Genomic DNA, 25682 nt, shown 5'->3' on the forward strand with positions numbered 1-25682 from the left:
TGTTGTTGTTATCGCAGTCTGACAAGACAGCTGTGATGTCTCTCTCTTCACACTCCCTCTGTTCCACACCTGAGTTGCAGCAGATTGAGTTGCACTGACTCTCTACAATAAGTCCTCTACACAAACTGTTTTTCTGCCAGCCAATCGGCAGTACTCCCATCCTCAGTCTCATCTCTCTCACCTCCCGCCTTCTCTGTAGCCTATTTTGTGAACCAGAAAGGGGAGCTTATTGGGTTTCTCTCCTCCACAGACTAGTTTATGTGTGCCTGTCTCCATCCCCGTGGCCTAGACTCTGGGAGGCTCGGGTTGCCCTGAGCCACCACCATTCAGTCCAAGTCACACATGAGAAAACCAACTGGGGCTCTATTTTAATTTGTTAATTAGCTAAACACCCTTCCTTACATCACTTGTATATTATGGATTATACCATTTTAAATTATGTGGGTAACCTCGGTTTTTGTTTGAGTCGGGCCAGCTAGGGTACACGCTCACAGACTTTCTGGTCTATTTATAAGGGGTCACAACCTGTTGCCACATGAGCTCTACTGGCACACCGGACCATTCATCCTGACTATGGAAGTCCCACTGAGTGTAATTTGCTGAAATTTTCTTTGGAGTGCATCCTGTTGCATTTCATGTTTGTTCCTTCTCTTATTATTATTATTATTATTATTATTATTATTATTATTATTATTATTATCAAACACCTGCTTTTTTTTCTACTGTCTTTTTCTTTAAAACTGCCTGCAATTTCTGGTTTAACCCCCCTCCTCCCTTTCATCAAACATGCATATTCATGAGACAGAGGATCATATAGCCTATTAAATAGACAGAATTAATATCTGTCTTCTGAGTGAAATTGCTCATATTGAAAAAACACTCACACTGTCATTGTGCAAATAATCCATTACACTTATTTTTTTTAAATGCTCTGCTCTAAATGATCTTATGCATCAAAATCAGGGCACGTGCACACACACACACACACACACACCAAAAAAAACAAAAACAGAACAGGCCCCTATTCAGTCTCACTCCAAGATTTGTCTTGGCTGACAGATTTAATTAATATTTCAGGGGGAGGACATTGTAATCCCAACAGAGAAATGACCCCCACACAGTAAAGCTGGGATCCCAAAATCATCCCTACACCTTAAACATATAGTTGCTACAAATATTATAGGCACAAAAACGATGTCAAAAACTCCTTTTAAGTGCCGCTCTAGCTTTTGTGCAGTGCACAATTCATTTCCGACCCCTGCTTAGTTTTCCTGAAACCGGACGCCGGGCGTGATGAATAAAACATTCTTTGTGTGCTGCTGGATGATCACCGGAGCGCTTTCAGCTGTACAAGTGGTGAAAGGCGATGTAATCTTCCCCATAACAAGATCTGGACCGAGATTGACAGACGCAGAGAACCTGGAGAGCCTCTAAGCAGGAGAACCACAAAAGCTTTGGGGACCGCAATGATAAAGCCGCAGGAGCACGGTGAGCTTCTATTGCGCGACTCCCTGCCGGTGTTTGGGAAGCCGTGGTACTGGCACCGCAGCAACAGCACCATGGAGAGCACCCGCAGCCTGGCGCAGGTGATCATGGAGATGCGGGACGAAATCAAGAAGCTGGAAGCGGAGAACCGGGAGCTGCGGGGAGACTTTGGTCAGCGTTCACTTGCGGCCATGCCAGGACAAGCTAGTCCCGTGTCATCAGCAGTTAAGAAGCAGGCTGACAAGGACGATAACCCTTATGTGAACCTGAGGCGAAATGCGTCTGCGCCGGTCCTGGAGGGACAATACAAGGGTAAGAGGGAAGTGGAGTGGGGCATCAGACTGAGTTTAAACTAATAAAATAGTATGATAGGCTATCTCTTAGGGTTCTTTATTATATAAAAATTTACTTTAAAACTAGAATTAGGGCTCATTATAGGTTCGTTCTAATTCAATGGTCATCCTTTTTTAAGGAGATTTGAGGAGATTCCTTATTCACAATAAATGGCAACAACATATCTAAGGAAAAATCAAAACATGTTAATTATAGCCTTTTATAATATTCGTAAATTTAATATAAACTTTAAAACGTAATATTTAGAGACACCTCAGAACATGACATTACTGTTTCCTGTCTATAGGCATCCCTGCCCTGTAAAATAAATAAATAAATAAAAATCTTTCCATCCATCATGTTTGTGCTGTTTCAAAGAAAACACTATGATGACTGTTCGGAGGTACTCTACAAGTTCCAACCTGTCTGGCGTGACTGTACGGGACGGAAGGATTAACAGGGTCCGGCCAAGCAACTCTGGTTGGGAAAGACTGCAAGAAGAAATCCAACATGGGAAAGGTGTCTTTGGTAACTCAACAAAGGAAGACGTGGGAAAAATTACCAACCGGCACTCCCTGCAGGAATATGTTCATAAAAACAGGTAGAGATAAATACTATAAATGCCCCAACTGTAGCCTCAAACAAAAATTCATCTTAAACTTGACCTCACAGCGGCTTTAGCTGCTGTTTCCATTAATGGCTAAATTCAAAGTACTTTGTTCATTGCTTTGCCTCAAAAGGCTAGTCTTTATACAGAATTTCTGAAACTGCAGCAAAATTATTCTTGTGTTTTCTTTGCACCTTAAGGTCCAAGGTGAAAACTGTCACCTTCCTTCTACCTGTGGATGACATTTACACCAGTCGACCAGCTCTGACCAAACACCAGGAGGATCCTAAACCGTCTGACCTGGATTCCATAACTGAGACGGATTCTTGAGAAAACAACCAGACTTTAAATGAGGCAAAATTCAGACATGAACTGAGCCTCTGTGGCCTGCGACATGTGACAGGTTGGCCTCTTCATCTAGGCCAACGTATACTGGGCTCTTAGTGAGTGAGCCAGCAGACCGATTTTTATCACACCTGACCACACAAACAGAAGACTCTGGTTACAGGTGTTGTTTTCATGTGACCATGGTCAACAGTGATGAAGCACAGAGCCCTCCGGAGCGAGGATCAGATATCTGGTCTCTTCACCTGACCCGGGGTGTTGCTTGAGAGTGACACACACACCTACAGGTGACAACCCTTTTACGGACAGCTGTGGTCACTGACTCAGACCTCATGAGCGATGTTTTATTTATTTATTCATCTTAGTTTCTTTTCACAATGTAAACTGAAGAAGATGGTCAATGGACCTCCTGAAGATGACCTGCTGTTCCTGAGCATGTATTTTGTTTTCTCAAAACCAAATCACAATCTCTGCTTTCATGTATAAAAGTCTTCTTAAAAGAATCCAGTGTTTGGATTATTTATATTAAATATAAATGGTATGAAAGTCATGTTTAAAGGAGACTGTTTTATTATTCCATAGATAGATAATCATTTCTCAATAACATGAAAACATTTTGCTTACTGTGCCACTGTCACTGTGCAGGGCAGACACAATTAAAACTTCTAATATAAGACGCATGAGCTACAACCAAAGCATATAATCATTACTTGAACTTCACCTGCAACTTCAACATTTGATCTGCAACATCCAATAAATGACACATCTACAGAAAACCTTGTACTTTGCAGCGAATCACTCTAACTGATGAAGTACAGAACATAATCTCTGCAGCAAAGTTATTTTGTCAGTAGTTGGTGTCAGCTGCAAGGGTTCATGCTCATCATTACACCCACTCTTGCTGATAAACCATTTACAGCCTGTAAACTATTATGCATGGTATTAGCAGCTCAGAGAACTACACAGAACTGGGTTTGGCTATGTTTTCTTTCGATATTAGTTTCCAAAGAATCACTCATCAAGTTTTGCTCCTGCATGTCCACATGGCTATCACTGTATAATTCCTCTATGGTTTTCTCTGTGTATTCTGTTTGGCCAAATTTAGCAGTAGCTTGTAACTGGTCAGGAGCTCCATCCTCTGATTGGTTTTCAGTGTCGAGGCTTCCATAGCTTTCTGAGTCGGAGGGCTTGAGAATTGGGCGGATTTGAATCTCAGACAGATTTGATGATGGCAGAGATTCACTTGGACTGTCTTTGTAATTCATTGGGATCAAGAAAGGCTCATCTTTGTGCTTTGTTTCAAAACCTGTAAAAGAGGACAAAAACACAGTCAGAATTAGAATACTTTATTCAATCTAGAGGAATTTATGTGGTCACATTTGCTCCAAGACTGTTTCTATATACAGTTGAAATTGAGGTGCCCCTCTTATCATATTGATTTTGTTATTTTCTCTGTAGAGGATGTGATACTAAGGCTGTGCATCTATTGCAGTGTGCACTTGTGCTTTAGATGGAGGAAATGTACAGACAGAAATGTCAAACAACCATCAGTTATAATTTCAAAGACACACAACAAATCACTACATTTGGTCTATACAGACCTGGCTGGTAGCTTCCCTGGCTGCTCTCCTCTCCATCTGTGGCCTCCAGGTCACAGAGACCCATAATCTGCTGCTCGCTCACTCCGGTGTTCCTTTCAAGAAAGTAAGTGGTCATACTCCCCTTTCCCTTCACCTCTATCTCTCCTCGTTTCTGGATGACAAAGCATTTGTTCTTTAAAGCCCTGAAATATATGAACGCAAGACTTAGAAATAAAGGCAGTAATCATTCTGATGATAACACAGGTTTCATAGCACATGAAAGTGTGTATGGATGCAGGTTTTCTTGTGCAATATTATGTGTCTCCTCACTGGTATACAGTTGGGCTCAAATGGATCTTGTTGGGGAGGCCGTGACTCTCCATACGAGAGGCAGTGTTGACAGTGTCTCCGAAAAGACAGTAGCGTGGCATCTTTTCCCCAACTACACCTGCCAATACAGGACCACTGTGGAGACCCACACGGATCTACAGAAATACAAAACATCACACAGATGGTGTTACATGTGTATATTTGGATTCAAACTCTGGCACAGGTGCATTTGGGGGAGTGAAAGAAGACTCCTTCCACTCGAAAGTGTGTTTTTGTCACTGCTGCTTACAGCAGAGCTACCGTAATGGTGTAGCGCAATAATTGAGTAAAATCACTTCCATTTCACAACCGTTTACTTAAGAAGTGCTCTATAAACTTCCTTGCACCTGAATGGGTCCTCCAGTTATGGGGTTAATAACTGCCTTGGCAGCCATAATCATGCCCAGAGCAAAGTTGGCCACCCTCTCAGCATGGCTGGAGACAGGTATAGGAACCCCACCTACCACCATGTAGGCATCCCCTATGGTCTCAACCTGGTAAAAACAGAAAAATACTCTGTCAGGTTCAAACAGATGACATGATGGGAAAAAAACCAACCCGTAACCAAAAGCTTTATGGAAATGCATGAATGGTTCTTTTCTTTTCCAGTGAAATGTACATGCAAAAAAACAGGTTACACCATTCATATTTACCTTGTAGACATTGTGCACAGTGGTGAGTCGGTCAAATTGCAGGTACATGGAGTTAAGCATATGAACGATTTGAATGGGTTCACACATGGCACAGATATTGGTAAACGTCACTACATCACTGAACAATATGGTGCATTCTTTGAATTCTCCTGTAGGACACATACACACAAATTAAGATGCAGCCACATCAGATAGGCCCAAACAAATTATCCAGTATTTATATCTTTTAACTATCTATTAACCTGCTTCTACTTTTTTGCCCTCTTTCAGCTGGTTGGCTACATGCTTAGGCAGCATGGCATACAGCAAGTTCTCTGTCTTTCTCTTCTCTTCCTCAAGGTGCTGGGACAGGATGCGGAGCTCTTCCTTCTTCCTTTCCAGCTGACTGGATAGCTCCATTTCAGCCAGTCGCTGGTGATTGAGTAGGATAAGGTCCCGGGTGACATCATGGGGTGCAATGTCAGAAATGTGCATGTGCATTTCCTCCAGCTCCTGAAGGCTTCTCAGCAAAGGAGAGGCTTGATATAACATGAAGCGCAGAGAAGGCATCCAGATCATCTGACCTGAAGACAAATAACAGAAGATGGAAAAAAATACACACATAAGAAAAAGAAAATGTTTCTTTCTTTTTACCTCTGAGCTGAAGCATAGGCCGGTCTTTCCATGCCTCAGGCATCATTTCCCTGCGAGTCTGCATGACAAAGTGGCTGTTGATGAACTTCCGGATGCTGGAGATCGTGAAAGTCACCTCAGGATGCACAATGCTGAAGTACTCATCTAAATGGATATTCATAACCTGCAGCCCAGGGACAGTCCTTTGGAGATTCACTCCAGCCTGATGCACCACCAGCTGTACCGCACACCACCCACCATTAGGTTTTCACCGTTAATATTATATGACCTAATTATTTATGACTCTTGAGTTGGTTTCTGCAGAGACTGTTCATTGCTAATCTAAACTATATATATATTTCTGTAAATTTTACCTGCTCGTCAAAGACTACATGGAAAGGGAAAGCATGGCAGAAGGTCTGCAGGTCAATTTTGAGCTTCATGGGATACACAGGTTCAAAATTCTTCAATGATTTGCCTGTAAAGCAAAATAAATGTTGTAAATATATGTTATCTCCAGTCTGATAGCAGTCGTTGGGCACAGCCCATTGCTCCACACTTTATGTTAACTGTACCTTTTCCAATGTGAACCAACTCCTTTGATGTCTGCCAGTGACTCCTGGGCATGGCGAAACTGATCTTTGTTTTCTTTTCATGATCGGAGTGTTTGCATAAACAGAAAGGAGTTAGAATTCCAATAAAATAAAATTGTTATTTAATTTACCACTTCTAAAATCTAACCTTTTTGATCCCGACGGTGGCATTAGGTTCATCAGTCAAAGAATGAAGGATCTGGGCCTTTGAGGAAGCATCGGTTTTACTGCTAACTAGGAAAACCACGTGCTCCTTCTTTCCAGTTCTCTCCAGTTCCTCTAGCTGGTTAACAATCTCCATTGTTATCTCACTGTTGAAAAAATCCTTAGCAACAGCACCAATAATACCTACAAAAGAGAACACTTGGTATATAGATCCAAATACTCCATATTAAGAATGAGAATAATGTAGCTCAAAATTGTTATTTCTAAAGGAAATGTTTCAAATAAACCAGGAACAATGTGACAAAGTCCTCTGCGGTCAGAATAATAATGGAGAAGCATGGTTCCATCAGGGTTCCTTTCCACTCGAAAAGAAGGTGCATTCATCTCCTGCAAGAATCAAGCAGGGAATAATAAAATATATCTCCATAAAAAAAGAGGAGGGGTGGAGACAGATGTGAAAGCAAGTACCTTATAGGAGAGCGACAGGTAGCTGTGAAGTGCATCCAAATTCTCCGTGAATTCAGACAGATTTCCTCCTAAAGTCCGCAGCATGTGATGGTAGCCGGAGCGTTTGCAAAACTCAAAGAAATACTCTCCGAACTGCCTCAAGACTACCTCTGGTTTTACTCCTGAAAGTAAATAAATAAATAAAAACATGTATGACTGGAATTTTCAATTTCATATATTGAAACAACTCGTGAATGGAAAGACACCTAAAAGCTTGCAGGCCTCTGCCACTAAGTGCAAAGTGATTTCATCTTCGTAGACTTCATGTGTCAGGAAGGTGTCCTGGACTCCAGCTTCATCCCTGTGTATGATGATGATGATGATTTTGGGAAGACAATATGTTTATTTCCTGATATGTTTTAAGAATGTAACAGAAATGTGTTTCTGCTGTAAAAATTTATTAATAAAGCAAACAGATTTTAAAAAATTCAACTCTCTCAAAGGGAAATTTTTCTTTTACCTGAGCTTGACCCATGCCTCCTCGCCAAACTTTTCCACTACCATAGATTTCAAACAGGCATTAATAAATCCATACTGTCGGGAATACAACAAACAAATCAGGCCAGCTGAGAAACTAAGATAATAAAAGATAGCATACCATGAAAAGCAGCATACCATGCCTCTGTGCAGTTTGGCTCAGTTTGTCCACCAGCAGCTTTCCCCTTCAGGATTATCGTCACACCGCTCTCTCACCACACCCAGTCTCTTCTCTCATAAAATAACCAACAAGAAAATCCAGCCTGTTTAGAGACTTCCCAGTCTCATCTCCACAAAGGAGTTGTCCAGTCCAGCCTGGTGCTAACAACCACCCCTGGGGTCTGGGTGACATACAGCCTCTTATAAATAACACTTTAATAACAGGGACTCAAAAACCACTGTAACTCATAACTGAGCGTGAGTTACAATTGTAGCAGCCAAATTTCTTTCTATTTTTTTTTTTTTTACCCATTTTAGGAGGGTTAAAACATGTGTTCTTATTGTCACATCTACGTAATTTTGATTCATATATTTGTATATGTGTGCAGATAAACAATTCTTTGTATTTGGACCATTTTAATCAATAACAACTAGAGGGTGCTGTTATTTACATCGCTGATAATGCAGGAAATTATAACAGAATTTACTTTGGATTAAAAAAAGGGAAACAGAAACAGACATTTAAATGGTCTTTTAATGCAATGGTATAATGATTCACACAATTTTGGGAAAAAGTAATCAGGAATGGAGAATTTATTCGATGGATGTTGTGATTTCACTGAAGTCGGACACCAGCATCAAACGCAGGAAGGACAAGTCTTTGGAAGAGGAGCACCTCAAGCACATGAGGGTTTGAGGAAATTTTCAGTATCCAGGCCCCACCCCCCCAAAAAAATCTCAACAACCAAAACCATGTACTGGACCAATACTCCACAAACATAAAAACATAAACGTGTCTTCACTAAGATCCAGTTTACTCCTGATTGTAAAAATAAATCCCCTCGCATTTGGGCCATTTCTAGAAATGATCATGGACTTTAAAACTGCATAGAAAATAAAAGTGTAACTTTTACATACACAAATTGCAGGATATAAAACAGATGTAGAGAGACTTCAATAAGAATAAGATAAGAGGAAAATGTTGGGGGTAAAATGCTTCGTGAACCAAGACACTGTCTCTTTAATAGTACTTGTAAATAATAATTCAAGTACCATTTAAAGCCCAGTTTTCTTTAAAATATTCTCAACATATTGTCAGACAGTAATATGAGAAATTATTAAGAAAAAACAACAAAGCTTTTAAACAAGTCAGTTAGTGTTGATCATCAGTGACATCTTAAATCAGACTCATACCAGTCTTTTCAAATATTCTAGTAAAAACATATTAAAGAATTTCAGGTCATATGCTCTTAAACCTGCTCATCAAACAGACGCTTGGTAAACACAGGCTGGTTCTTCGTGTTCATCTAGTGTTTTTCAGCCAGTGTTTGTTTTGAAGTTGAAGTAATTGCTGAGGGGAGGTAAATAGCACCAACAAGAGTGACCTAAAGTGTGGGCAAGTGTCAGGTCCGTAATGAGGTCTGCAGAGCCTTCATGTCCCTCAGGAGCCTCAGATTCATCTTGCTTCTGTCTCCTGGTCTAGCTTTGACTGCTGCCGCAGAGTGACCTCTGGTGGACACTGTGGTAGACACCCTCACCTCATTCCCATTGCTCTGCCTGCAATTGGCTTCTTTTCTTAACTTTTTTATCTGGTAGAGAGACAGGAAAAGATAAGAGACACAAGTTTTAACAAATTATAATAATAATAAAAAATAAATAACAAGAAAGAAAACTAGTGACTGCATATGTGAAAACACACCTGCGACTTGTGCTTGTACAGCTTACTGATCTGCTCTCCTTTCCTCTCCATTTTCAACAACAGCCTCTCCTGCACTCTCCGAAGTTCCTTTCTTTCCTGTTCAAACACACAATCCTCCACCTGCCTCATTAACTCATCATGCTCCCTGCAACACACACGCAGAAACACACTGAAAAAAACCCCCAAAGTACTTTTGATAATCTTTGACTGTGACTTGCCTTATGTCAAGATCAAATGAAATACTGCTCACAAGCTCATGAGTCGCAGCTCCTCATGCAGGGCTTGCAGCAGCTCCGATAATTCCTCCCCGCTAGCCGAAGAGGAAGAAGAGGAACTCTCTGAATGCGGGTGGCCGTCTGTGCCGGAGCCGTTTGTGTTGCGTGAGAGGACGCGGCTGTTGCAGAGGTGGGGCTGGTGTCGCTTCAGGAGAGACAAAACTGACTGGACGTTGGCTCTGACCGAGTGGCTGCAGCCTACTGACTAAACATCAGAGAGAAAGAAAGCGAGTCAGCGTAAGGGAAGTGCATGTTAAATATGGCAGACCATTGTATTCCATCACACGGGCATTTCTTTTTATACCGTTCCAGCAACAAAGGGTACATCTCTCAGGCTCAGTCTATAATGTGGCTCTGTGTGGGAATATTGCTGCGATGATTTCTGGAAAGGAAATGGAAATAAAACTAGGGAAGATGGAATTTGGATTGATGTTTTTATCTGGTTTCCCTGATGAACATGTTTAACCTTTTTAATAAAATCTACACTTGTGAGCAAAACTGTCTCTTCTTCCATCTACTTATAAAGGAAGACACCTTAGCAGTCCCACACAGAAGTAAAACCATGAGCTGAGCATGTGAAGGTCTTAACCTTTGTATTGGACTTCTTCTCTTTGGACTTCTTGGCGGATCGGCACGGTGACACAGACTGCAGCAGGATCCTACTGGCCTCCAACCCCGTCTGTAGCTGAGCATTGGAAAGAAGAAAGTATGTAAAGTGAGTAACAGAGAGAGCAAGGATGAAAATTAAATTTCATGTCTCATTACTTGGTTGGCCTTGTCTTGGATGAGCTTTCTTTGGTACTCCTCTTCCTGTAGTTTCATCTCCAACTCAAGGATCTTCATCTGAAGACAAACAAACCCATCATACGATGAATATATCAAAACACTAACTTTTACTTGTTACCACTTTTAAGTCCAGTAAAAATAGAAAATACTGACAAATAAAGAACAAACCTGAAAATAATTCTTAGCTTCTTAATGTGCAGATTAATCCAGGTCCATGACAACATACAGGATTTTAAATTCTGAGCTCCCCCTAAGAACCAGTATTCTTTTTGTCTTGTTCTGGTCTGTTTAAAGACTTCTTGTAAACTCTTGTGAACATTTATTTGTTTTCTTTAATATCAGCTGTGGGAAATTCAACTGAAAATTACACTAAAACTGTTGTTCAGTAATCTTAGAAAAGACACAACCAGGTGATGAACAGCTTGAGATGCTTTAAAGTCCTATTTCTGACATGAGAAAACAACCTATTTTAGTGATTAAATGTTTTGTGAACCACTTGCTTCATCTATATTTAAGTAAGTAGTACAGTGAAATAGCCAACAAATTATGCACTGCTTCACTGCAATTTTCTCAATTTGCAAAGCTAACTGTGGGCCAAAATCAGACCCTTTAGTGGGACATTTACAGCCCCCAGGACAGCAGTCTGATGATGGATTGCATTTATATAGCGCTTTTCAAGGCACCCAAAGCGCTTTACAATGCCACTATTCATTCACTCTCACATTCACACACTGGTGGAGGCAGCTACAGTTTGATACTCATACTTTTGATTTATCAAACCATGCTTGAAGAAAAACAAACTGTGGGTAATCTGGGGAAACCTGATGCCACTGCCATGGATTTTATGATGTTTAATGGCAATATTCTCTTCCTTATGACAGAAGAGCATGGGTTGTTCAGTAGATAATTTCAGTGTACCTGACACTACGTCAACAAGTCTGTATATTTACCTCGGAAATGTTCTGTGTACGTGTCAGTCTGAGATACTCCTGCTCAAGTCTCTCCAGCTTGTCAAACTGAGCATACTGTGATGCTGTGTCAGACTGCCACTCAGCTGATTTGGCTTTCTGTAGGATGTCCTGAAAGGAAGATAACAATTAATAAGATAAGATAACCTTTATTAGTCCCACATGTGGGAAATTTGTTGGGTTAAGGCTGCCGACCTTCGCCAGCGCCATCTTACCCTTCCGACCATACATACATTACAACATCACATGGGGAAGACAGGTCAGAGAGGTATAACAATGGAAAATGCACAACATGAGGAAAGACAAGGAGAAAAAATAACTCCCCCCAGACTGAGCTCCAACAGGGAGATCAACAATCTTCAGTCAACGTGGGTGGCCTTGAATGAGGAGGGAGAAAGTCACAACACAGTCTTATTATCTAAAGGAGAATTGTTATTCCCGTCAGCTTTTGCCTTGAGCATCCAGCTGGTGCCAGGGGGGCGCATGAGGTGAAGAGGGTAGTTTCAAATTCAAATTCAAATTCAAATTCAAATTTTTATTTGTCACATACACAGTCATACACAGTACGATATGCAGTGAAATGCTTAGACAACTGCTCGTGACCTAAAGAAAAAAAGAAAAGGCTATGAATAAGATAGGAAATAAATATGAAAATTAAAAAGGGTAAATTTAACCAGGAAGGAATAAAATAAAAATATAAAAATTAAGTTAAGAATGAGATAACTGTACAACACAAATTAGAATGAAGGGTAAATTTAACTGGGAAAGAATAAGATAAAATATATAAATTAAAGTTGAAAATAAAATAACTGTACAACAAAATACACCGTATAGAAATATATAAGAATGTATGAAGAAATATAAATATAAATATATATATACACACAATAACAGCAGCTGTACAAGTATTAACTGGAGGAATATAATGTCCAGTGTTGTGCAATCCACATTATATAGTGTCTTGTGCAGTGCAAATATGCTTAAAGTGGTTTAAGTGATGAAGTGAAAACAATGTCCAGAATGTCCAGTGTGTGTGTAAGAACTATATGTGTGGGTCAGTACTGTGTGGTGGTGTGATTGAGAGACCGTATCGCCTGCAGGAAGAAGCTCCTCCTCAGTCTCTCTGTGTTGGTCTTCAGGGAGCGGAATTGCTTTCCTGACCTCAACAGAGAGAACAGTCCGTTGTTGGGATGGCTGAGGTCCTTCACGATCTTCCTGGCCTTGGTCCAGCACCGCCTGCTGTAGATTGAGTGCAGGTCAGGGAGCTCTGAGCGGATGGTGCGCTCAGCTGAACGCACAACCCTCTGTAGAGCTCGTCTGTCCTGCATGGTGCTGTTCCCGAACCAGGTTAAGATGTTTCCCGTCAGGATGCTCTCTATGGTGCAGGAGTAAAAGTTCCTGAGCACCTTGGGGGGCAGTCGGAAGTCTCTCAAGCATCTGAGGTGGTAGAGACGCTGACAGGCCTTTTTCACCACGGTGTTGATGTGACAGGACCATGACAGGTCCTGCGTGATGTGAACTCCGAGGTATTTGAAGCTGTCCACTCTCTCCACTGGGCACTCGTTGATGACGGGGGTCTGGTAGTTCCTCTCCTGCTTAGTGCTGAAGTCCACTATCAACTCCTTTGTCTTACTGACATTTAGAAGGAGGCTGTTCCTCTGGCACCAGTTCTCCAGATTCCTAATCTCCTTCAGGTAGGGCGTCTAGTTAGTTTGGTTAGTGCGAACAAACTCCATCCAATTTTACAGTTGGTCTAATGTCCGTCACTGATCAACAGGTCTCTCAATTCCATTTGTTCTTCTTCAAGATGTTATCCATATAGCAGAGCCATGAGCTTCTCCAAGATCTTATCCATATTGCGTTCAAAAGCAGTCTGAGTACTCACAGCCCTGCCCATCCTCTATCATGTCAGCCAGCCTTGTGGAATTTTGAACAGCTGTAGCCGCTTCTTGTTCTTCGATAAGCCAGGTCCGAGCCAGCTCCAATCAGCCAGAACTCTGTTATCATGGTTCCGAATTGGTAGATGTCGTTCGACGTCCTCCATCAAGTGTGTCGCCAGACACACGACACAACCGACCATCGAGTATCCAGCAGCAAATGTCTCCGCAGGACAATCAGGCTCTCCCAAGCCCAGGAGTTGTCAGTTTCGTTAAGGGACCAGTTGATCAAATCCATAATTCTTCTTTAGGTTTTTAGAGAACAAGTCTGGGAGACTCTCTTAGGGTTAGAGAATAAGCGAGACTATACAAAGGACATGAGAAACCAAGCAGGAAAGATAAGGGAGAGGGAGAAGGAGAAAGTGCGACTGCCTCCGTCAAGAGCCAAGAGAAGAAGAATATGGATCTACTGACTACTGATTTCAAGTTTTTAAATGAATACAGTGGTCCCTCACTATAACGAGGTTCAGCTTTCATCTTTCGCGGCCTCACTGTTTCGATTTTTTTTGTGCAATTTTGCGGCTTTTTTTTTTTTTTTTTTTTTACAGTGCACTGTGTTCTGCGTCCTGATTTATTGACAATGGTCTACAGCCAATCTTGTACTGTGTCTCCTGTACAGTACAGAATGCGTTCAGCTTGTCAAATTTACATTAATTTTCTATCGCTAGCAGTGTGACTCTGAGGTGATGTTTGTAAGTTTTCTCCCCAACAAACAACAATTTCGACGAAACATTTTGCACTGTCAAAGGCAACCGCGGGTGACTTTGGTTTCATTCTATAACACTGGACTTATTTTTCTATGAAAGTTTGAACTTTGAGAGTGTTTAAACAAGAGAGCAAAGTGTGAAAATGTTCATGCCCGTCTTAGAAAAGTGTATAAAGTGTGCAGTGAGTGGTTTTACAGCCTTAAAACATCTATAATAATTGTAAAAAATAACGTTGACTACTTCGTGGATTTCACCTGTTATTTTTAAAACGTAACTACCGCGATAGACAAGGGACCACTGTATATTTTAAATGAAAAGCTACAGGACATGACATTTAACCTGCTGTTTAAGCAGGTTGGTCCTCTCTGTTCTGGCATTGCGCAGCATCTTCCTCATGTGATCCAGCTGTCGCTCCAGCTTCAAACAGCGAGACTCTGCGGCAGCAAGGTGGTTGATCAGCACTAGAAATAGAGAGAAGATACGCAGAAGACATGTAGGTAACAAAAAAAGACTATAGCTTGAAACAAGACAGTAATAAAAGTATATGAAAAGGTAATTAAATTATTATCACCATCTATCTATCTATCTATCTATCTATCTATACATACTCACCTTGGTTGCAGTTGGACTGGGCACTTCTTTGTCTTTCTGGGTCTTTTTGATCATTTAAGAGTCTCGGTGTAATATCTTCATTCTGTAGAAGTGTTTGTGAAGCATCTTTTCCCAGTGCATGCAGACTCTGCTCTGCATGTCCTTTTTCCATCTCCAACCTCCTGATCTTTTCTTGTAGGTTCCTCAAGGCAGATAAGATCACTACACAGACATAAAAATATAAGTTAGCTACAGGAATGGTCTGCATATGGTGACATATCTGCTGTAACAAGATATCTTTGGGGTCTAAAAGGAAAAAGAAGATAACATGACAGGAGCTAAGAAAGGATGATTGGACAAATGAATAGATCTTGGTGAAGCTGAGACTTTCAAGTAGTGCAGCATCATGTTGCATGTGTAACCATGGAGCTCTGAAACACTACAATGCCTGAATGGAAACTCTACACAGGCAACAAAAGAGATGCACAAGTTAATTGTACCAGTACTGTTGGTCTCAGGGAAGGCTTTGATGGGTGATGATGGAACATATGATTGATGAGTGTGTGTTCGAGGTCTGTGATGCGCAAGTGTGTTGATAAAAGGTCGGTGAGCTGGGTAGTCTTTGTAGGATGGCAGAGACAGACTGTCAGGCACCGGTCCACAGGTTGGTGGTGGTGGTGGATACGATTCCTGCAGGGAAACAGGACTAAATGTTATTTAGTTATCTGCGTTTTCCATATTAGACTTTAGATAACTGCTGGCATCTACATTTTTTACAGTGAGCGAATAGAACAGGGCCAAAAAACAACAAATGGAGTACAGAAAGTGAAATGACTGTGAGAAAAAAAACTATATTCATTCCGTCCAGTTCACGTCAAACACAGAATAACTTCAGCCCACTATTACGTTCGCAACATCGTTTAGTTTGAGTTGTAGCAACTGCTGCTAGGCAGCTTCCTGTGCAGTCTAGCTAACTCAAGATAAACGGTGGCAACCTGCTTTTAATTTTTCTTTCAATTGAAATTCACCCAAATCTGGTAATACTACCGTTTCCCGCGTAGCATCAGCTGCGAGTGTTTTTGGCAGCGTCTCCATTGAAATGCAACCATTCCAGCCTGTCTCGCATGCGTTAAAGAAATGCAAATGACGTAATGCTAGCTGAGAGTAGAACTACAGCACATCGCTTTTTAATTACGACTGACAGATTGCTAGCTAAGCACAGTTTGTACAGCTGTTTGTGCTAATATGGGCTGTGCAAAAGAAAACACCACTTTGACAAACGACACAATCCATGGTTTCTGAAGGGTACGAATGGTTTAACTCACATTATGACTCGTTAGACACTAAGGACATATAAAAGACGTGGACCGGAGTGCCAATATCAATAAAACAAGCGCACACGGTGGGCTTACCGGAAATGTAGTTTCTCCTCAGCGAAGTTTCCGCTTTGAAGAATCGAGATGTTTAGGAATGAAACTACAATAACTCTCAGACACCCTTGAGGGGTGGAGCAAGGGTTTGCAAGAGTTGCCGGGAATTTTATGGCAACTTGGGTAGTTTAGAGACTTTAGAGAAGGTAAGTGGGATGGTCGTGTTATTTTTCCAAACTGTGTCGTTACCTAGGCCGTATCGGCATCTAAACTGTAGGCTACAGCCAACAAATTTACGAACACATGATAGGTTTGTAGTAGTCATGCTATTAATACATTTCACCCACCGCTTTCCAACACAAGCAAAAGCTAACCTGCTGTCTTTCCAATAACGTGTTACTGTTAGCTGTAGCTACCGTCTTACTAACATAATAATAAGTTAGGTCGGCGGTTCATCATGCATAGTGTGTCGTTAGCATATTTTTGGGACACTAACTCTTAAAAAAGTGCTATTTTTGATTCTGAAGTTTTTACAGATATCCACTTATTTTCATTGTTATTGTTTGTGATTCATTTTCTTAAGTTTCTTAATATCGTAAGTTTCCTCAATATATATATTTTTAAATAAATATGAATTGTTTATATTGTTTGTATTTTTTGCAGAAAAGCCTTATTGCTGAGCCCCTGCCAGCTGTAAACACATCATCATGTCTTCAGAGAATGCCTCGTATGGTCTTTTAAGTCTTTCCTCTTGAACGTGTTCTTGAATGTAATGTTTATATCCATGTAATATGTACACATATGTTTCCATTTTCTAGAGATGATGAGGATACTTTCAAGATCCTGATTGCTACAGATATTCACCTTGGTTACCTTGAGAAGGATGCCATTCGTGGAAATGACACATACAACACACTAGATGAAATCCTGCAATGTGCCAAGCAAAATAAGGTGCGTGCTTGTTGTAAGTGAACCTGAATGGACCATTACCTCCGCATGTCTCAAGTATCCATTTCTTTTCTTTTTGCTTGTTTCTTTGCTAACAGGTAGATTTCATCCTCCTTGGCGGCGATTTATTCCATGACAACAAACCTTCACGCCAGTGCCTTCACAAGTGCCTCACTATGCTGCGAAAGTACTGCATGGGAGACTCGCCTGTACGCTTCGAAATCCTCAGTGACCAGAAAGTCAACTTCAACACAACACAGTCAGTTTCACTTGGTGTCATCCTATAGAGGTTTTGCACGTAATGTCATGTGCAGGTCGCTCAAGAACTGTTCACCATATTGGACATGATAAGTGGTGGCGATCACATCCAATCACTCATATACACTTAACACACAAATTATCACTGATATTAATGAGAAATGAGCTATGCTGACTCATTGACGATGTAAGAGATAATGTACAGAGATGTGTCAGTATCATTATAATATAAATACAATAAAAATCACCTGAGCAATAACTGTGGTCCACTTGGTCCAGTGATTACAATTCCAGGCCCGTAACTGGGGTTTGTTACCCATCTTGACACATAATACTGATAATTATTTAAACTTTTATACACCTTCATATCTTGTCCAATATGATTTGTTTTTAAACAACATAATGATCTGAATCATGTGGTGTGCAGTCAGGGGGAATGCAAGGGTTACACAGCAAGAAGCTTGTTATGAAAGTGTGTTACTTTCTCTGAGAGAGTATATATACTGGTTTCTTTACTCTTTTACTCATCTAAAGAATGTTTAGTAGGTTTGTAACTGTATTTCAGGATTACAAGTCCAAAAAACAAGTTAGTGTCACATGGTAAACGGTCACATGTCTGTGTTAAATATCAACACTTCACCGAGTTCTTTTGATTCCTTATAGGCATCCGATGGAAGACAAAACACTGCTCAGTAGACCATTTCACACTTACACAGTGACTTCTAGAAGGGTGATGTGTCCTGCATGACACGTTGCCACAGATCTCAAAATGGTGGTGCCCCCAATAGTTTTATTATAGAAGCTCTCTCATTCTAGTCTAAAAACAGTGTCTCAGTAACTTTCAGAATCAGAATTGTGTTTATTGGCCAAGTATATGTGCAGACACATACAAGGAATTTGGTAGATGGAACCAAATTCCTTTCCACTAGAAGATGGTCCCCTGTTATCTACCTTTTCCCAGGCAAGCGTGAGTCTGCAGCATTCAACCCCCCAAAGACACGTAGCCTAATGCCTTTATTTTCAGGGCCGTGTCCACTTAATACTATACTATATAACTTTATAACCCTTATTAATAAAAAAGCATAGCATTATTGAGGCACTTCAAATTATTTAATCCCAACATGTGCTAAACTTCTATAACACACTGTTTTATTTGTTATGTATAAATGTTATGTGTGTGTTGATATTTTGTAGGTTCCCCTGGGTTAATTATCAGGATGAAAACCTGAACATCTCTATTCCTGTGTTCAGCATTCATGGGAACCATGATGACCCAACTGGAGTGAGTTGCTTTTAGTGACAAAGGAAGTTATGAATTCAGATACAACACCCATTGTCAGGGTTCCTTTGACCCAGTGTTTTCAGTTCTGGACCTTTTGTCATTGTTTGTTTTCACGTGCGTGTTTCCTGTTTTATTATGTTAGTCTTCTGTCTGTGTGCATTCTGTTAAGTTCTACTTCCTCTTTGTCATTAATCAGATTTAGTTCAGCTGTGTTCTCACCTGTTTCCACTCATCATCATTATCCAGTGTATTTAAGCCCTCAGTTTCCCTCAGTTCTTTGTCTTGTTGTTGTCACATCATCGTGTGTGTTTACGGTCTAGTTCAGTAGTTAAGGTCAACCTTTCATGTTCAGTTCATCCTGTTTGTGTAATAAATCTGTGAGTCCTGCAGTTGGGTCCTCTCTTTCCATTCCCACACACCTGACCGTGACACCCATGCACTAATATTCAAGTATGTGGATTTCTGTATGTTTTCTCCAAGGCTGAAGGCTTGTGTGCATTGGATCTGCTGAGTGCTTCCGGACTTGTCAATCATTTTGGCCACTCCCACTCTGTGGAGAAGATAGAGATCAGTCCCATTTTAATACAGAAAGGCATCACCAAGCTTGCCTTATATGGTCTTGGTAGGTTCATGTTTCCAGATGGATCAGTAGTGTCCATTCCTAAAATAATCTTGTTGTTTCACTAAGATTTGTCAATCAATCAACGATTGATTTTAATTTTGTATTAATATGTCTCAAGGTTCTATTCCAGATGAGCGCCTGTACAGGATGTTTGTCAACAAACAGGTATCCATGCTTCGCCCGAAAGAAGACCAAGATGGCTGGTTTAACCTCTTCACCATCCATCAGAACAGGTAACTACATCATTTAAAAGCATTTGAGATGCAGCTGTGTCAAACTATGGAGTGCTGAAAGTGTCAAACAGCATTAAATAAATACATAAATAAATACTTCATCATGTAATCAGTTAAACAGGTCATTAATATATTAATTAAAATTTGAAATACATAATAAATAATTTACAAAGTACATAATTAAGTAAACAATGCTACTGGCGATTTAATTTGAAATGTATTCTGGGATACCTGGATACTCTAAATCCACATAGCCACCTATTGACATTGACACTGCATCAATCCATAATCTGGGATTGGGCCATCTTGATTTGCTGTGCAGGGTAACCAAGCAGATGTGTGGGTCTGTTGACGAGTTGTTGTGATAGTTTAAATGACTTCATGATCCAGGAACCATGAAATAAAAATAAATAAATAGTGAAATAGTAAAACATGTTTTTATGTTTTTAACTAATTAATGACGCATTTAAGTAATTATTTTCTTTTGAATTTATTTATTAATTTGTTGAATTTATTTCCTATCTTAGTTAACTAGTCATACAGTTAAATAATGATGTCTTATCATGAATTATTTATATGTGTTAATTAATTAATTCAATAAATTAATAAACACACAATGGTGCATTCATTTATTTCATTTACTAAACAAGTCTGTCTCCAAGTGTAAGTAAAAATACAGGGTGTTGTGTATGTCAGAGTCTTACCTCTGATACTGCTGGATAAACAGAAACTCACTCAGGAACGAGGTCACACAGAGCTCAAGTTTTCACTCGCAAGAGGGAAGCAGTTGTCTCCAACCCACTTCAACTTGCTTTCCCCCTGCAGGTTGTTTTTATTGGTTACACACATGAATATTCATAAAGCTTGTTGCTGTATTACCTAAGAGAAATTACTATATCTGGTTACAAAGTGTAATTGTGCAAGCATGGTTATACAATGTGTGGTTATATGATGGGAGTGCAGCTCTCCCAGGATGTTGTCGGTGTCTCGTCCCAGCCAGGTGGCTTCCTTCATTGAATATAATCTGTTCTTCTCAAGGCTGCTTGTTCCCCTTATCGAGGTCGTGCACGTACTCATATGCGCGGGTTACATAGAGAGCAAATAGAAGCATTCTAGCTTTTTAAATGGCAACCTACAACACATACATTAAACCTAACAGTGTATATGAGAGGGAAGTTGTGACCTGAAAAAAATCTTGTATTAGTATAACTTGTTCATAAATATCTTCTTACTGCAGCACCTAATTACGTAAAAATACCAACAACTTTTTCTGTGTTTGTATTTTGTCAAGGAGTAAACATGGTCCCACAAACTACATTCCTGAGCAGTTCCTGGATGATTTCCTTGACCTGGTGGTGTGGGGTCATGAACATGAGTGTTTGATTAAACCCACCCTAAATGAACAGCAGCTCTTCTATGTGTCACAGCCTGGAAGCTCTGTAGCTACATCCCTTTCTCCTGGAGAAGCCACAAAGAAGTATGAATGCACACATTAAATGAATTACATTCTGAATGTATTTTAATGTCAGTTCTCAAAACACTGTTTGTCTGTTTATTCGTATCTAGGAAAATTGGTCTGTTGAGGGTGAAAGGTCGTAAAATGAAATTGCAAGAGATCCCCCTGCAGACTGTGCGTCAGTTCTTCATTGAGGATGTGGTGCTGGCTGATCATCAGGACTGCTTTACACCAGATACACCTCATGTAACAAAGAAGGTGGAGGACTATTGTTTTGCAAAGGTCACAGAGATGCTGGACGAAGCAGAAAGGGAAAGACTTGGATGTCGGCTTACACCTGAGAAACCTCTTATTCGCCTGAGAGTAAGATGGATACACTGTGTGCATATATCCTAATGTTGCTGCTTAATTTAAACCTAAATATGAAATTCTCTTTGCAGGTGGACTACAGTGGCGGTTTTGAGGCATTCAATACCTCACGGTTCAGCCAGAAGTTTGTGGATCGTGTGGCCAACCCGAAAGACATAATTCACTTTGTCAGACGCCGTGAGCAGAAGGAAATCAAAGGTTTGGCTGCTGTGAATCTCTACACCATTAACTCAGCACTGAATAAATCCCATAATGTGGTGTAACATGCTTTTTTTATGTAGCTCTGCTTCAGAGAGTAAACTGACCATTCAGCCCTCTGATTTAATTCATTTTGCTTTTTAGATGAGAGCAGTATTGACTATGGGAAGCTTTTCAAACCTACTGCTGTCGAAGGGTTGAGAGTGGAGGACCTTGTCAAGCAGTACTTTGAGGCAGCAGAGCAGGTGTGCTCATCTTAAAACCGGCATGTTTAGTGTATGAAATCTCTTGTTTTCATCTGGCATTTGATCTTTGTATTCTTTCTGTATGTCTAGAAGGTACAGCTGTCCCTGCTGACTGAACAAGGCATGGGTAAGGCCATTCAGGAGTTTGTTGACAAAGATGAGAAGGAAGCCATTGAGGAGCTTATCACTTACCAGTTGCAGAAGACACAGCTCCATCTTCAGTCTAGAGGAGTAACCACAGAACAGGATATAGATGCAGAGGTAAAAGAACGTGGCATGTAGTGGAAGTGGAGTGATTATTGTGGTCATATTATATATTTTTCATGTTTTTATATTTTCAGGTTCGGCTATTCAGAGATTCCAAAAAGAACACAGCTGAGGAGGAGAAAGACATCCAAGAAGTAAGTAATGACTTCACTGAAGCCTGAAATTCATTTCTGTGTTTGGTTAATTGTCTCTTTCTTTCTCAGGCTATGAACAGAGCCAAGGCTCACCGGTTGGAGCGTGGTGATGGTGACTTCGCAGATCAGGATGTTTCAGATGTTAATATGGACTCTGACGAAGGCTCAGTTCCAGTTGCTGCACCTACACGAGGCAGAGGGCGAGGAAGCAGAGGCCGTGGTGGCCGAGGGAGGGGCAGAGGTGAGAGCGATAAAGAGAAGCAGTAAAGGTGTATTTAAAAATCTTGATATGCAACAGTGCAGTGACTACGTACAAGTTCCCATAAATGTGTGGCACTTGTAGGTTGACTTGCTTTCACTCTTATGTCCAGTTCATCCCAAACCAGCTCGATGGGGTTTAAGTCTGGAGACTGTGTTGGCCACTCCATGTTTTCAAGCTTACCATCTTGTTCATTTTTTGTGAGGAGTTCTGGCATAGCTTTGACTTATGTTTCGATGTTGATGCCACACACTGTGGAATCATCCTTTCGCCTACTGACGCCATTCAAAGACCCTGCATGATGAACCGAAGATTTCAAAATTTGATTCATTAGTCCATAATACCTTCTTCCAGTCCCCAGTAGTCCAATGACAGTGTTTCATAGCCCAGGCAAGCCTCTTTGTCTTATTCTGACATCTTAGCAGTGGCTTTCTTGCTGCAACTTGTCCTGTTAAACCTGCAGCTCAAAGTCTTCTCTTCTGAGACTTGTTTACTGCAAACACTATTAAGCTGTGCTTGAAGCTTTTGTCCTGTGTGCCGCCTATCACGCAAGCTGTTAACTCTCAGAAATTTGTTTTCTGATTCAGTTGTGGCTTTGGGTCTGCCAGAGCTCTTCCTGTCAGAGTTTGCCCCAATTTCTGAGTAGCTTTTGATGGTGAAAGAAACTATAACGACTCCTTGACTTTCTTTGCAATTTCTTTGTAGGAAGGACCTACATTTTTAAGTGTTATGATGCTCTGTCTCTCTTCCATTGTTAATTGCCTTTTTCTCACCATTTGTGTAGCAACACACTAGTTTCTGCAATACAGTACTGTTCAACTGATGCTCACAAGGGTATGGTACCACAGTGTGTTCCAACACTGCTTTATACAGACAAAGGAGGTTGTAAGTAATCTAGAAAATTTGAAACACCTGTAGGAATTGTAGCACCAGCTTTTGACTTCCATTGCTGCAGAACAATTTTAAATTGTTAACCCATTTTGTGTTGCATGAAAAAGGAGTTTTTTGTATAATTCTGAAATGAACACTGATGATAACATGATGTCATGATGGGATGTCATTTCGCATAAATGTCAACAAGGCTAATGTGATAGTACAGAAAAAGCAGCGTATATAATACCAATCCATGATTTCAATGACTTGTTCCATTATTTTTCGGGCTGTTCAGGTGCGACCGCCTCTGAACCAAAGCCAGCTGGTCGGGGTCGGTCCCAGAAGTCCTCAACAACATCCCAAAGCAGGAACATTTTGCAGGGTAGGGGAATGTAAACTTCTGTCAGTGTGACTGTCTGTATGCACACATGTTGCACTTGTCTATCCACAAAAAGAACCACAGAAAATTCACAGAAATCTGTCCCACATCTGTCCCACGTCCACTGTATGTTTCCTCCCTTGCTCTTCAGCATTTCAGGCATCCTCTCAAAAGCCTTCTCGGACTAGAGCCACCAAATCTTACACAGATGAAGTGAGTTAATGATAAACGATAACACTCATAAACTCACACATCTCTATTTTTAAGTGAAGCATACCATCCACTAACATTTAATCTCATATTTATCCATCTTTAGGTGATCATTGATGACTCAGATGAAGATATACCTGTAACAAAAGCTGCCCGACCGCCTCCAAAGTATGTTTGTTTAAACCTAGACTGTAGAAGTGTTATATAGTGTTGTATTTTAGAGCAATGGCTTTGCTTAAAATCTTTGTTCTTTTCTACACCAGACCGTCGTCCTCATCATCATCGTCCTTCTCTAAATACGGCTCTCAGAGCCAGAGCCAGTCAAGAGGAGTTGCATTTGAGGACAGCGATGATGATGAGGTAAAACGAGGCAAATTCATGTATAGGATGTGTCGTGTAAAGTTGGATTAACATTAAGTCATATAATTTTAGGTGCAATAAAAATGCATCTGAATTCATGACATCACACATATATTTATCCAGCATTGTTACATCTTTTAGTTTCCTCTGACTCGTGCCTTAATCCTTTTTTCTTCTTCTCTCTCTTTTTTGATACAGGATGATCCATTCAAAGCCCCGGCCAGAAGATAACCATAAGTCCATCTTAATTTTTCCAAAGTTGCAAGTTAGCTGCTCCGGTATTATTCTGAATGATTTCAAGGTCCATACAAATTCAATTTTCTCATCACTCATTCTTAATGTTAACATTTTCATATCAGTCTGTTTTCTGGTGAAAGGTTAGATTGAAGGGTACATATGGGCAAGGTGGAGGTTTTGTCCTAGGTTTGCACAGTAAGTCTGTGCCTGTCAGTTGGTGGTGGACTGCATCTGTACATCAACAGTAACCACTAATGGGGTTTATCTCTGGCTTTTGTAGTACTTTTGCAGTTCTTGAAAAATAAATGTTGCTTTTGATATGTAATCAAGTGTTTTATTTTTGCAATATAACTCAAAGTCACACATACGCTTACTGGACCCTTTATTAGGTCTTTCTAACTAGTACAAGGTCAATGATCACTTTTGCCTTACTCCTTCGTGACATAGATTCAAAAAGGATACTGGAAACATTTCTCAGAGACACAGATTTGGTCACTGTGGAGGGCGTTTGAGTACAGTGAACACATTTTCATGTTTAAGAAACAGTTTGAGCTTTGGTGCATGGAGTGTTACCTTGTTGGAAACAGCCACCAGAAGATGGGTGTACTGTAATCATAAAGTATAACAAGAAACTATTTTCGACACCTTTACACCAGCAGCAACGGCTCAAACCATTGCTACAAGGCAGGAAGGCTGACCCAACCATCTAAATTCTGCAGGAGACACTGGGCCTCCTTAGACTCTTCTGCAGCTGTAGCTCATTTGCTTCAAGGTTTGAATGTTGTGCATTTAGAGTTGCTCTTCTGCATTTCTTGGTTGTAACAAGTGTTTATATAAGTTACCGTTGCCTTTCTATCAGCTTGATACAATCTAGCCATATTCTACGAATTCTGAATAACACCATTTTAGAAGTCAGGTATTAACCCTTTAAACCCTAACCTAATTTACCCTTTAAACCAGGGGTAGGGAACTCCAGGCCTCCAGGGCCGGTGTCCCTGCAGGTTTCAGATGTGTCCTTGAACCAACACAGCTGATTTAAATGGCTAAATTAGCTCCTGCAGTTCTCCAGAGGCCTGGTAACGAACTAATCATGTGATTCAGGTGTGTTGACCCAAGGTGAGATCTAAAACCTGC

General features: G+C 40.6%; 4 protein-coding genes across 8 annotated transcripts; 2 read left to right on the forward strand and 2 right to left on the reverse strand.

Moving 5' to 3' along the window:
* The first annotated feature begins 1462 nt into the window (after nucleotides 1-1462).
* LOC118454540 (coiled-coil domain-containing protein 195) lies at nucleotides 1463-3054 on the forward strand. The gene is made up of 3 exons (XM_035909734.2): nucleotides 1463-1797; nucleotides 2197-2419; nucleotides 2626-3054. The coding sequence occupies exons 1-3, from the start codon at nucleotides 1467-1469 to the stop codon at nucleotides 2753-2755; spliced, it is 684 nt and encodes a 227-aa protein (XP_035765627.2). The 5' UTR covers nucleotides 1463-1466; the 3' UTR covers nucleotides 2756-3054.
* Nucleotides 3055-3720: 666 nt separating this feature from the next.
* gucy1b2 (guanylate cyclase 1, soluble, beta 2) lies at nucleotides 3721-9192 on the reverse strand. Its single transcript, XM_035909756.2, has 15 exons — nucleotides 9142-9192; nucleotides 7710-7783; nucleotides 7456-7550; nucleotides 7211-7371; nucleotides 7030-7129; nucleotides 6726-6925; nucleotides 6560-6632; nucleotides 6359-6462; nucleotides 6006-6222; nucleotides 5615-5935; nucleotides 5373-5521; nucleotides 5067-5213; nucleotides 4681-4835; nucleotides 4372-4553; nucleotides 3721-4076 (listed from the first exon to the last, which is right to left on the reverse strand). The coding sequence occupies exons 1-15, from the start codon at nucleotides 9190-9192 to the stop codon at nucleotides 3721-3723; spliced, it is 2385 nt and encodes a 794-aa protein (XP_035765649.2).
* On the reverse strand, nucleotides 8419-16443 carry cep57 (centrosomal protein 57). Of its 4 annotated transcripts, none has more exons than XM_035909773.2 (11): nucleotides 16261-16443; nucleotides 15349-15538; nucleotides 14870-15070; nucleotides 14597-14718; nucleotides 11596-11724; nucleotides 10625-10702; nucleotides 10449-10544; nucleotides 10164-10241; nucleotides 9835-10064; nucleotides 9585-9729; nucleotides 8419-9474 (listed from the first exon to the last, which is right to left on the reverse strand). In XM_035909773.2, the coding sequence occupies exons 3-11, from the start codon at nucleotides 15018-15020 to the stop codon at nucleotides 9289-9291; spliced, it is 1215 nt and encodes a 404-aa protein (XP_035765666.2). In that variant the 5' UTR covers nucleotides 15021-15070; nucleotides 15349-15538; nucleotides 16261-16443; the 3' UTR covers nucleotides 8419-9288. The 4 variants fall into 4 exon arrangements, with proteins under 4 accessions (XP_035765666.2, XP_006795477.2, XP_006795478.2 ...); XM_006795414.3 differs by lacking the exon at nucleotides 16261-16443 and adding an exon at nucleotides 15896-16178; XM_006795415.3 differs by lacking the exons at nucleotides 10164-10241; nucleotides 16261-16443 and adding an exon at nucleotides 15896-16179.
* Nucleotides 16288-24868, forward strand: mre11a (MRE11 homolog A, double strand break repair nuclease). 2 transcript variants are annotated; one of them, XM_006795416.3, is made up of 19 exons: nucleotides 16288-16424; nucleotides 16882-16945; nucleotides 17037-17169; nucleotides 17265-17425; nucleotides 18619-18706; nucleotides 19187-19328; nucleotides 19447-19561; nucleotides 20853-21038; nucleotides 21128-21380; nucleotides 21458-21584; nucleotides 21729-21829; nucleotides 21920-22090; nucleotides 22171-22230; nucleotides 22300-22471; nucleotides 23658-23744; nucleotides 23893-23954; nucleotides 24058-24119; nucleotides 24215-24311; nucleotides 24510-24868. In XM_006795416.3, the coding sequence occupies exons 2-19, from the start codon at nucleotides 16926-16928 to the stop codon at nucleotides 24540-24542; spliced, it is 2070 nt and encodes a 689-aa protein (XP_006795479.1). In that variant the 5' UTR covers nucleotides 16288-16424; nucleotides 16882-16925; the 3' UTR covers nucleotides 24543-24868. The 2 variants fall into 2 exon arrangements, with proteins under 2 accessions (XP_006795479.1, XP_006795481.1); XM_006795418.3 differs by lacking the exon at nucleotides 16288-16424 and adding an exon at nucleotides 16439-16528.
* Nucleotides 24869-25682: the final 814 nt, after the last annotated feature.

This window comes from Neolamprologus brichardi, chromosome 14, assembly GCF_056152115.1.
Source record: "Neolamprologus brichardi isolate AB-2024 chromosome 14, ASM5615211v1, whole genome shotgun sequence".
Classification (NCBI taxonomy): Eukaryota; Metazoa; Chordata; class Actinopteri; order Cichliformes; family Cichlidae; genus Neolamprologus; species Neolamprologus brichardi.